Source organism: Theropithecus gelada, chromosome 2 (genome assembly GCF_003255815.1).
Source record: "Theropithecus gelada isolate Dixy chromosome 2, Tgel_1.0, whole genome shotgun sequence".
In the NCBI taxonomy this organism is placed as follows: domain Eukaryota; kingdom Metazoa; phylum Chordata; class Mammalia; order Primates; family Cercopithecidae; genus Theropithecus; species Theropithecus gelada.
In genome coordinates, this window is record NC_037669.1 from 150,192,805 (window position 1) to 150,206,329 (window position 13,525).

A 13,525-nucleotide genomic window follows, 5' to 3' on the forward strand; every position below is an offset into this window, starting at 1 on the left:
ATTGTACGGATATTACACCAGTTTCCTAATGTTGACCATTAAGTTACTTCTGCTTTTTTCCTTTTTGGAACATTTTGTCTATTTTTGCTCACTCATCATATTATTTCCAGAAGACAAAATTCCACGAAATTACTGAGCCAAAGTGTGTATAATTTTTTAGAGCTTTTGATTCATATTGCTAAGATTGCACAGATTTATATATATATGTGTGGTATATGAAAGTGCCATTTCTTTTTATATGTTTATAAATCTTTGCCAATTTAATCAGCAAAAAATGGTGTACAATTTATTACATTTCTCTGATTACTAGTTAGGTAAATTAACATTCTATATGTTTATTGGTCATTTGCATTTCTCTTTTGCATATGGTCTGTGTCAGGGTTGAAGTGTTGGAAGCCATTGCCATTTGGATGGCAACCCACACTTACCACACTTAAATGTTGTTTTGCCATTAACAGATATATTTACATAATCATTTAAGTTGATCCTATGAGCTCTTTAGTTTGTCGTGCACATATGTTCTATCATTCCCATTTTGTAGTGACTGTTCAACAATCACCTTGCCTGTGAAAGGTAGAGCTTAACTGAGCACAGATGATCTTACTCTGAACTTTTCCTTTCAGTAATGTTATGTCAGTCAGAAATGTTGAATATCAGTGAAATTACAATATTATTAGTGAATATGCTCTGATTCTTAAAAATTGAACTTAGATATTTTGAATTCAGTAGATGCGTAGTGACTGCTTATATAGTACACAACACAGCACTGGAATACCCAGATATTGTTCCACTATAGTAACCATTTTATATATATATATCTCTTATAACATCATGTTTTATACCTTAAATACAGACAATACAATTTATTTTTAAAAATTAAGAAAAAAGAGGAATACTCAGAATATTTTCCTCAGGACATGGTTAGGCAAAGAATTTAATGTGAAATATGAGTTCACTTTTTTCTCTTGTTCATTGAAAGATAGGTCTTTTTTAAATTGGTAGAATAAGGAAAGAATAGCTATTATTTTAGTATGCTTTCACTAACCAACTTTTTCTACTCTCAAATAATACAGTTTTTTTGAATCTTTACAAAGTGTTTTTGATAGTAGAAATTAATACATATTTTGAAGTTTTAATTAAGTCTATTTTGGGTTTATATATAAGCTTTAAATACAGACACCTGCCCTCCATCTGTGAGACTACGATTAGCATGCAGCATTGACTCACAGCTGACTTTTATCATTTTGGAGTACAATTTGTTGGTTATTAAGATGCAGGTGAACAGCTGCTTAAAAAGTTTCCACATTCGTTGGCTGTTTTACTCTGCAAAAGTTGGATATTGAGAGCAGGTGTTTAAGCATAACGGTAACCCAGTAACTGAACTCTCTATTATGAATATGTGGTTTTAGTTGAGGTTTTTGCCATTATTGTTGTATAACAAAAAAGTGTGAACTGATCCTTTTGAAGTTATTATAATACATGTCTTAAAATGGTTATATTGTATCAAGCATGCAATATATGAAAGGCTGTCTTTGCCTTCTTTGCTTTCTTTTTAAAGTAGAACACCAACAAGTTTTGCCTCTGTCATCTTTCTATAGCAGAAGAGTTTAAAAGGGAGGGGAGTTATTAGTAATGGCACAGTAAACTCTTCAACAAATTGGATATTTGACATTATTTGTGAGCAACTCTGAAGAGCCATAACATACAGTTATTTGTTGCAAATTTTGTTGCAGTGTTATCTTTATTTCTAACTGAAAACTGGTAAGAAGCTAGACAAAGTTAAGTATCTGCACTATTAACTACATAGAATTAAGGGGCCATTTTCTAGATGACTTAGTCTCAGCTACTGTCATAAAAATTTGATGATGATAGATTCTAGAGATAGATTTGCATCAAAATCACTTGTTAGGATGTGAAAAATATGTGGAAATAGTCCTGCTAACATACTTCTTGACACACAGAAACAGCTATTAGTAGAGCACTTGAATTATCAAATAATGAAATAATTAGCTCTTACATTGTGATATGATAAACGATCAAATAATTGCTTGTGAAAAATATAGATACGGCCAGGCGCAGTGGCTCATGCCTGTAATCCCAGCACTTTGGGAGGCCGAGATGGGTGGATCACTTGAGGACAGGAGTTTGAGACCAGCCTGACCAACATGGTGAAACCCCATCTCTACTAAAAATACATAATTAGCTGGACATGGTGGTGCACACCAGTGATCCCAGCTACTTGGGAGGTTGAGGTAGGAGAATTGCTTGAACCCAGGACGCAGAGGTTACAGTGAGCCGAGATTGTGCCATTGCACTCCAGCCTGAGAAACAAAAACAAAACTCCATCTGAAAAAAAAAAAGAAGAAGAAAAATATAAGCAATCAATGTTTAAAACAATAAGTAGATAGTTAATAAAGTTATAAAGCTTTGTGTGTTTTAGAATCTTTTCAGATTGCTGGAGATCCGATGTACTGCACAATGATGATAATTAATAGTTCTGTATTGTGCACTTGTAATTTGCTAAAAGGATAAATCTTAAATTGAATCTTCTCAACACACATTTACACAATAATAGCTATATAGAGGTAATGGATATGTCAGCTTGACTGTGGTGATCATTTTACAATGTATACATATATCAAAACATCAAGTTGTATACCTTAAATATATGCCATTTTTATATATCAATGATATCTCAGTAAAGGGGTCAAAAAATCCTTTCCATGTGGTAGTACCTTGAAAGTATAGTTTGAAGGCCGGGTGCAGTGACTCATGCCTGTAATCCCAGCACTTTGGGAAGCCAAGGTGGGCGGATTACTTGAGGTCAGGAGTTCGAGACCAGCCTGGCCAACGTGGTGAAACCCCATCTCTACTAAAAATACAAAAATTAGCTGGGCGTGGTGGCAGGTGCCTGTAATCCTAGCTACCTGGGAGGCTGAGGCAGGAGAATCTCTTGAACCTGGGAGGTGGAGGTTGCAGTGAGCCAAGATGGTGCCATTGCACTCTAGCCTGAGCCACAAGAGTGGAACTCCGTCTCAAAAAAAAAAAAAAAAAAGTATAGTTTGAGGTCTCATACCACAAACTTGTGATGTTACAAGTTAGTGTAATGTAACAAAATTGTAATGTTTCAAGATTACAAATCTTCAGTGCTTACAAAAATTATTTAATAGTAATAATGGGGCCAATTATTGGATGTTTGCATTCTGCCAAGTTTTCAAAAATTGAGGGATTTTTTTTCCTCCAGGCTTTGTAATATATTTCTAATATTCTGTTTGATGATACTACTGTATTCAGCTCTGTGATGCCAAAGTAGTGCAGTGGATATTACCTTAAACAAAATAAATTATCTAAAAGTGAATTCATAAATACTTGCTGTGGGTAGTCCCTCAAGTATAATACTGACAGTAACGTATGCTGACATGGATTGAGCAGTATGTGCCAAATACTGTGCTGTATGCTTTACATGAATTATCTCATTTAGTCTTTATAACCACCTGAATTGGTAAGTACTGGTATCACCCTCCAATTTACAGATGAGGAAATTGCATGACTGGACCAAGGCCAAACCCTTAGTAGGCTTGATGGTCCAGAATATGAATCCAAGAAGTTGGACTTGAGTCCGATGTATTTTACTTCTGCATTGTGGTATTAATGGTCTTTATTTGATTCCTCACATGACATAGTATTGAAAGCATTTTAGATAGTGATTAAGAATAGTACAAATTAAGGGCAACAGCGAGGATAGAATTTTGAAATATTTATTGGCAACTTCACGGCTGCCACGTTACTTACTTGCTTTCAAAGAACTGTTAGTAAGCTCTATAACATCTCAGTTCTGCTCATAAATAATAGTATTTCATTAATTTTTATCTTAAGCTGGACAATTCATATTCCCCTCACCTTTTTTTTTTTTTTTTTTTTTTTGAGACAGGGTCTCACTGTGTCGTCCAGGCTGGAGTGCAGTGGCATGATCTCAGCTCACTGCAACGCCTCTGCCTCCCAGGCTCAAGCGATCCTCCCACTTCAGCCTCCCAAATAGTTGGGACTACAGACAATATTTTTCCCCTTTTAAATAATATGTCAACATTTCATTTTAAAATAATACTCCTATGGTTAATATAATTAATTCATTTTACGTCGCTATATATATTTGATATGGACGTCTGGTAGAAAATATAAAATAGCTTGTTAAGTGAACACATACTACTTAATATTCTATTTTTAACTTTTTAAACTATTTTATTCAGGTTGGTTTGACTTCCACAAATGCAGAAGTAAGAGGATTTATAGATCAGAATCTCAGTCCAACAAAAGGTAAGGATTATTGAATAAAAATTTTCTGCATTAAGTTAGTTTTATTGCATTTGTTTTAAAAATATGCATCTGCGTGAATTACTTTATGTATAATAATTTTATGATATTAGCATGTTGTTCCATGCCAAATAACTTGTGTTGTATGAAAGTCATTTACCTCTGACAGACAGAGGGTTTTTGTATGTGATTTTTCTCTTTCCTAAGAGATCTCTAAGGTCCTTTATCAATGATCTTATTACGATTGAAACTATTCAGACTACTTTTTTCTTGATTTTCTTGTTTGAGAGTCTTACTTTAAAGTGGTTTAAGTTGTAAGGAAGTACAGTAGAGAAAATACGTATATATATGGTTTTTACATTTTATATATGTGTATGTATATATTTCTTTGACTAATATATGTCTTACTGGAAGAATGCTTATATCAGAAATCTGACCCACTGGCTTGGTGCAGTGGCTCACACCTATAATCCCAGCACTTTGGGAGGCCAAGGCAGAAGGATCACTTGAGCCCAGTAGTTTGAGACCAGCCTGGGTAATATAGTGAGACCCTGTCTTTACAAAAACTTAGCCGGGCATGGTGGTGTGTACCTGTGGTCCCAGCTACTCAGGAGGCCAGTGTAGGAGGATTGCTTAAGCCTGGAAGGTTGAGGCTACAGTGAGCCATAATCATGCCACTGTACTCCAGCCTGGGTGACAGAATGAGACCCTGTCTCAAAAAAAAAAAAAAAAAAATTCTGACCCACCAGTACAAGAACTTGTACAGGAACTAGAAGTATCTTTCAGTATGTCTCCTTGAACAGTGTCTTGTGGTTAATATAGAGATACATGCTGAAATGTTTACGGATGAAATGATATGATGTCTGGAATTGGCTTCAAAGTAATCCACTAGGGGAAGGAGGGTAAAGTGGGTGGTATTATGATAAAACAATATTGTCTTAGGTTGATTCTTTGTTTAAGCTAGGTAATCTCTGGAGTTTCATTATTCCTTTCCCCTTTCTCTTTTCTTTTGTGTATATTTGAAATTTTTCATTATAAACTGTAGGAAAAAGATCTATTACAATACAAATAGCTATGAGGGAAACATCAGCTTCCTTAAAGGGTTTATGTCTAAGGTGGGAGATGTACTCTAGAGCAGGGTCCCCAATTCCCGGGCTGTGGGTTCACAGCCTGATAGGAATCAGGCTGCATAGCAGGAGGTGAGCGGCCAGCAAGTGAGCAAGGAAGTACAGTAGAGAAAATACGTATATATCTGTTTTTTATATTTTATATATGTGTGTGTGTGTATTTCTTTGACTAATATATGTCTTACTGGAAGAATGCTTATATCAGAAGTCTGGCCCACTGGCTTGGTGCAGTGGCTCACACCTATAATCCCAGCACTTTGGGAGATTCTCATAGGAAGGCGAACCCTATTGTGAACTGTATGTGGGAGGGATCTAGATTGTGCAGTCCTTAAGAGAATTTAATGCCTGATTATCTGAGGTGGAACAGTTTCATCCTGGAACTATCCATCTCTCCCCACCCCCATCCATGGAAAAATTGTCTTCCACAAAACTGGTCCCTGGTACCAAAAAAGTTGGAAACCGCTGTTCTAGAGAGCAGGCTAGAGAAATCTATATTCCAATATAAAAATGTCTAGCTTAATTTTTCTTTTTTTTTTTTTTTTTTGGTGGCAGAGTCTCACTCTATTGCCCAGGCTGGAGTGCAGTGGCACGATCTTGGCTCACTACAACCTCCACCTCCCAGGTTCAAGTGATTCTCCTCCCTTAGCCTCCCGAGTAGATGGGATTACAGGCACGTGCCACCACGACCGGCTACCTTTTGTATTTTTGGTAGAGACAGGATTTCATCTATACCCATAGCTTATTCACAACACATAATTGGGAATCTCTGCTCTAATAAAATGTAGTAATCAGGTCAGGGGAAGGAAGTGGGAATCACAAGCTTGGTAGACATGGAAGACTATGATATTGAGTACTGCGATAATGAGGATAATGGAATGATGCAGCAACCTTGAAAATAAAAGAGAGGGTAGCAAGTCATAAAGGGGAAAAGTGACATAGAAAAATGCTTTCGGCTAGGCACGCTGGCTCACACCTGTAATCCCAGCACTTTGGGAGGCCAAGGTGGGCGGATCACCTGAGGTAAGGAGTTTGAGACCATCCTGAGCAACATAGTGAAACCCCATCTCTACTACAAGTACAAATATTAGCCAGGTGTGGTGGCAGGCGCCTGTAATCCCAGCTACTGGGGAGGCTGAGGCAAGAGAATCACTTGAACCTGGGAGGCAGAGGCTGCAGTGAGCTGAGATCACGCCATTGCACTCCAGCATGGGCGACAGAACGATAGTCCGTCTCAAAAAAAAAAAAAAGGAAAAATGCTTTCAAAAGACAGAAGACAAAGAAAGAGAATGGGAGTTTAGGTGAGAAAGGTTGTCTTTGATGGTAGAATAGGCATCGGAAGGATAAGTACTAGTTATAAATGTTAGCCCTGGACAGATGTTAATACCAATAAAGTTTAATTACAGAGTAAAACCTTCTCAGTTTGTTTAACTTTATAGAACAAATGGAGGGGAAGACAGAGAATCATTTAGGAGTGGACTACAGAGGTCAGGTTTTGAAATAGCTACAGGCGTGTTTGTTTTTGAGACAGGGTTTTGCTATGCCCAGGGTGGTCTTGAACTCCTGGAGTTCAAGCCTCTGGAGTAGCTGAGACTGCAGGCATGTGTCACTGCACCTGGCTGAAATAATTATATGTTTTAAAAGAAAACTGTTGCTCTTCTTTGAGCTGTTAGCTAGTAACAGCAGAAGGAACTTCACATTAAGTGAACCAACAAGGTTTGGAAGAGATTTCTTTTAAATATTTTTTAATTGGTAAAATTCAGTTAATATTTATTACAGGCCCAAGATGAGAGTTGTATTGGAAGTGAGATATAGAAAAGTATTTTGCTTAATTGAAATGGTGATGTAGCAATGGTATTATATAAACTTTTGAAAAATAGAAAAAAATCCTGCCTTTCTAATACAACCTTTTCTTTTTTGTAATTTTTCATAATTATTTCTATAATTATGTTTTAAAGTTATAAAACTGGTATATATTATAGTAGTCTATTTTCCTTTTTTGACTGAATCTTAAAAACACACTTTCCATGTTTTGACATTTATAAATACCTTTCTTAGAGCTTCATACTGTTTCAGTGTGCTTATGAGTAATTATTTATTAAACATTTGTTTGTTTCCTTATTGTTGGATATTTGTCTTTTTTGTTGGTTATACATGATGCATATATATTTCTATATATGATATAAACCTATGATGTTGGACATCATAATGAATCTTTAATCAGCTAAGTTTTTGTTTCTTTTTATTTATTAAGGTAAGTACTCAGAAGTGCAGTTACTGGGCCACTCCCCTGCCTAATTAAACCCTTTTAAGCAACTTCTTATTTCAATTAAAATAAAATCCCAAATGGCTTACCTGCAACATCCTGAAGTTAGATCCTGAAGTTAGGTTCGTTTTGTTTTTCCTGCCACTTTTCCTCTGTGTTCTTCACATGTGACAATTTTCATTAATCTATCAAGTTGGCTTATTTTTTCTTCAGTTATCACTATTCTATTAATCCTAGCCAATGATTTTTTTTTCAGACATTGCATTTTTCAGTTCTAGAATTTCCACTGGGTTCTTTATGGTTTTTATTTTTATTTTTATTTTTTTTTGAGACAGAGTCTCACTCTGTCCCCCTGGCTGGAGTGCAGTGGTGCGATCTCGGCTCACTGCAAGCTCCGCCTCCTGGGATCACGCCATTCTCCCGCCTCAGCCTCCTGAGTAGGTTTTTATTTTTCTACTGAGGAGAGAGGGCAAAAGCACAAATGCAAGAGCATTGAAAAAGAAATTGTAGAATGTTAGAGCAGCACTGAACTCAGATGAGGTTAAAGATATTAAATCCCGCTGGGCGCAGTGACTCAAGCCTGTAATCCCAGCATTTTGGGAGGCTTAGGCAGGTGGATCACCTGAGGTCAGGAGTTTGAGACCAGCCTGACCAACATGGTGAAACCCTGTCTCTACTTAAAAATACAAAAATTAGCCCGGCATGGTGGCGAGCACCTGTAATCCCAGCTGCTTGGGAGGCTGAGGCAGGAAAATCGCTTGAACCCGGGAGGCAGAGGTTGAAGTGAGCCAAGATTGTGTCACTGCACTCCAGCCTAGGTGACAGAGCAAGACTCTGTCAAAAAAAAAAGAAAAAAGATATTAAATCCAGGAGGTTGACTACTTTTGTCCAGCAGCACTAATAAGAAAGATAGCTGGTCTGGGCACAGTAGCTCTTGCCTGTGATCCCAGCACCCCGGGAAGCTGAGGTGGAAGGATTTCCTGAGTCCAGGAATTTGAGGCTGTAGTGAGCTATGATTGCACAACTGCGTTCCAGCCTGGGTAACAGAGCATGACTCTGTCTCAAACAGAAAAAAAAAAAAAAAGACTTGGTGCAGTGGCTCACACCTATAATTCCAGCACTTTGGGAAGCCAAGACGTGCGGATCTCTTGATCCCAGGAGTTTGAGCCCCCAGCCTAGCCAACATGGTGAAACCCTGTCTCTACTAAAAATATAGAAATTAGCCAGGTGCGGTGGTGCACACCTGTAATCGCAGCTACTCGGGTGGCAGAGACACAAGAATCGCCTGAACCCGGGAGGTAGAGGTTGCAGTGAGTCAAGATCATGCCACTGCACTCCAGCCTGGGGGATAGAGTGAAACTCTGTCTCAAAAAAAAGAAAAAAGAAAAAACAGAAACATAGCTGGACTGCTCCAGGGTTGGCATATATCCAGCCAGTACTACAGAAGGGAAAACACTGTAGATGTGAGACACATATAAAGAAAGATGGTTTTGTGGCAAGAAATGAGAACTGAGAGGGAGGCCACGTTCTTTCATTGATTCAGCAAATATTTACTGAATAGTACTTACTTACTATGCGCCAGGCATTTTTCTGGGTGCTAAGAATAAACAAGAAATAGAACAAAGTCCCTTCCCTCATGGAGCTTACATTCTGGTGAGGAAGATAGATTACAAACATATACACATAAAAGACTGGTTATGTGAAAAAAATCTATATATCAGGGTATAGGACTGAGGATAAAATAGCAAGGAGATTCAGCTTTAGATGGGGTGGGTCAGAGAAGAATGCACTGAGGAAGTAACAATGTGGCAGAGGAGGTGACTACACAGTAGAGACCTAGATAATAAAGTTATTACTCATGATCTATGATGCTAATTAGACTGCGACTTAATAAATCAGTAAAGAAGTATGCGAAATAGGCTGGGTGCTGTGGCTCATGCCTATAATCCCGACACTTTGGGAGGCCAAGGTGGGTGGATTGCTTAAGCTCAGCAGTTCAACACCAGCCTGGGCAACATGGCAAAACCCCACCTCTACAAAAATTACAAAAAAAATTAGCTGGTGTGGTAGCGTGTACCTGTAGTCCCAGCTTCTCTGGAGGCTGAAGCAGGAGGATCACTTGACCCTGGAAGGTGGAGGTTGCAGTGAATTGAGATCGTGCCACTAAACTCCAGCCTGGGTGACAGAGTGAGGCCCTGTCTCAAAAAAAAAAAAAAAAGAAGTATGTGAAATAATAAGAAATGCAGTCATGTGCTGCATAATGATGTTTCAGTCAATAATGGATGGCTATCCAGTGGTGGTCCCATAAGATAATAGTGTGTTTTTACTGTACCTTTTCTATGTTTAGCTATGTTTAGGTACACAGATACTTACCATGTGTTACAATAGCCTACAGTATTCAGTACAGTAACATGCTACACATTTAGGTTTGTGTAAAGTATACTTCATGATTTTTGTACAACAGTGAAATCACCTAACAAAGCATTTCTCAGAACTTATCCCCATTGCCAATTGACACATGACTGCATATATTAGGCTGTGCCCCCACTCTCTGGCACAGAACTCTTAAAACCCTTGTAATTTCCTGAATGATAGGGGTGCTAGGACAATCATTTGTCGTATCATTTGATCACTGCTCTGATTCCTGAGACAGAGTTCCTAATACCCTTGTAGATAGGAGTACTAGGAGAATCTTTTGTTGTAATATTTGGTCTTTGACCCCAGTTCCTGACACAGAACTCCTAAGGCCTTTGTAATTTCCTGAGTGATAGGAGCATCTGATACAGAGCTCCTAAATCCCTCAGGATTTCCTGGTAATTAGGAGTGACTTTTGTACAAATGAGGTGACCCTTGGCAGGTTCCTGGATGGGGGCTAGTCACCAGAAAGATAAAGCCATGATTGTAAGCTTGAAGCTTTCAGCTCTACCCCCTATTCATTGGAGATGGGAGAGGGGCTGGAAATTGAGTTAATAATTAATCATACCTCTGCGATGAAGTGTCCATAAAAAAATCCCTGAACTGTAAGGTTTGGAGAGTTTCCAGGTTGGTGCAGACACCCATGTGTCAGTAGGGTGGCACAACCCAACTCTGGGACACAAGCTTCTGAGCTTGGAGCCCTTCCACACCTTGCCCTATGTATTTCTTCATCTGGCTGTTCATCTTGTTCATCTATGTCCTTTGTTATATCCTTTAAAAATTAACTGATAAACATAAGTAAAGTGTTTCCCTTTTGCTAGAGTTCTGTGAGCCACTCTAGCAAATTAATCGAACCTGAGAAGGGAGTTGGGGGAACCCCAATTTATAGCTGGTGGGTCAGAAGCAGAGGTTACAACCTGGTGCTTGCAACTGGTATGTGAAGTAGGGAACAATATTATGGCCCTGAGCCCTTAACCAGTGGGATCTGATGCGATCTCCTGGTAGTGTCAGAATTTATTTCTTGCTAGTAGGGAGAAATCCCACATATTTTGGTGACCAGAGGCAAAGTGTTTTGTGTTAAATGGTGTACAAGAGTTGGAAAAACACTTTGGTTTTTTCCCCGTCTTTAATAAAGTGATACCGTCAGAAAGAGAACCCTAGAAGCAGAATGTAGACAAAACTAGAAGTGGAGGTGATCCTGAAGAGAGAGAGGCAGTAAGTTCTCGAAAGTTACCACCAAATCCAGGTGAAAAAGAACTAGGGCGGAAGATAGTGGCAGAAGAGAAGGGAAAGAAATGATAAGCATGAATAATATTTTAAAAGTAGATTTGGTGACTGAGGTTTGGTCACCTCAGTCAGAGGCAAGGTACTAATCAAGGTAGATTGCTGGGATCACAGTTCGATTGACTGAGTAGATAATGGGTAGAAATTTCCCATCCTTTCTGTTTGTTTTACCAGCAGAACCCTTTTCCCAAGTAAAATCTTACATAGAATCCAATATATCAGTTAGACAAAATGAGGCTAATGTGGGTGGAGGACCTGGAGCTCCCTGAGGTTATTAGCAATACTTCTAATGGGAAGTAGGACAAGAGGCGTTATTATATGCACATACCCTGAAGAGCTCTTTTTTAAGATTTAACTGTTTCCAGCTTCCCCTGTCCTTGCCCTCAGATATACAGTTGGCAGGGGAAATTTTTGTTACTTTTCCTCCTTAATAAAAGAGTAATAAATGCTCATTAAAAAATACAAAGAAAAATGAGAAAAATACAAAATCTAGTTCAAATACACAAGACTAAAACAATATATTTTATTATTTGTATGTGCAGCTTAAAAATAAGGTTATAATCATATTTATTTCTAATATTTTAAAGTTTTGATTAAAAATTTGTTAAATTTTTTGTGGGTACATAACAGATGTGTATACATATATATTTATGGAGTACTTGAGTTATTTTGATATAGCCATACTTTATCAAATGTGTAATAATCACATCATGGTACATGGAGTATCCATCCCCTCAAGCATTTGTCCTTTGTGGTTACAAACAATCCAGTTATACTCTTTTAGTTATTTATAAATGTATAATTAAATTATTGACCGGCTGGGTGCAATAGCACATGCCTGTCATCCCAGCACTTTGGGAGGCAGGCGGATCACTTGAGGTCAGGAGTCTGAGACCAGCCTGGCCAACATGGTGAAACCCTGTCTCTACTAAAAATATAAAAATTAGCCGGGTGTGGTGGCACATGCGTGTAATCCCAGCTACTTGGGAGGCTGAGGTGGGAGACTTGCTTGAACCTGAGAGGTAGAGGTTGCATTGAGCTGAGATCACACCACTGTACTCCAGCCTGGGTGACAGAGCGAGACTCTGTCTCAAAAAGAAAAAAAAAAGAAAACCAAATATCAAATATTATTCTTTGTTTTTAATCACCCTCACTCCCCCTGCCACCCCTGCCACACCACGTTTTCCAGCCTCTGATAACTATAGTTTATTTTCTGTCTCCATGTGTTCAATTATTTTAGTTTTTAGCACCCACAAATAAGTAAGAACATATGAAGTTTATCTTTCCATGCCTCGCTTATTTCACTTAATGTAATGACCTCCAGTTCCTTCCATGTTGTGAATGACAGGATCTCTTTGTTTTTAATGGCCGAATAGTACTCCATTGTTTACATGTACCACATTTTCTTTATCTATTTGTCTGTTGATGGACACTTAGGTTGCATCTAAATTTTGGCTGTTGTGAATAGTGCTGCAACAAACATGGAAATACAGACGTCTCTTCAATATACTAATTTCATTTCTTTTGGGTATATACCTAACAGTGGGATTGCTGGATCATGTGGTAGTTCAATTTTTGGTGTTTTGAGGAGCTCCCAAACTGTTCTCCATGGTGTACTAACTTATATTCCCGCCAACAGCATACAAGGGTTCCCTTCTTTCCACATCCTCACCAACATTTGTTATTCCCTGTCTCTTGGTTAAAAGCCATTTTAGCTGGGGTGAGATGATATCTCATTGTAGTTTTAATTTGCATTTCTCTGATAATCAGTGATTTTGAGCACTTTTTGTATACCTGTTTGCCATTTATATGTCTTCTTTTGAGAAATGTCTATTCAGATCTTTTGCCCTTTTTTAAATTGAATTATTAACTCTTTTATATTCTGGTTATAAAACTCTTGTCAGATGGGTAGTTTGCAGATGTTTTCTCCCGTTCTGTGGGTTGTTTCTCACTTTGTTGATTGTTTCCTTTGCTGTGCAGGAACTTTTTACTTGATATTTTTGCTTTGGTTGCCTGTGCTTGTGGGGTCCTGCTCAAGAAATTCTTGCGCAGACCAATGCCCTGGAGATTTTCCCCAAGGTTTTCTTGTAGTAGTTTCATAGATTGAGGTCTTAGATTTAAATAT

General features: G+C 38.1%; 1 protein-coding gene across 3 annotated transcripts in view; it reads left to right on the forward strand.

Annotated features, from left to right (window-relative positions):
• Positions 1–13,525, forward strand: part of TFDP2 (transcription factor Dp-2) — a 196,407-nt gene that overhangs the window by 51,702 nt on the left and 131,180 nt on the right. For all 3 annotated transcript variants that reach the window (XM_025377601.1, XM_025377604.1, XM_025377602.1), the window contains exon 3: positions 4,248–4,314. In XM_025377601.1, the coding sequence (XP_025233386.1) occupies positions 4,248–4,314 (67 nt within the window). The remainder of the gene's footprint in view (positions 1–4,247; positions 4,315–13,525) is intronic.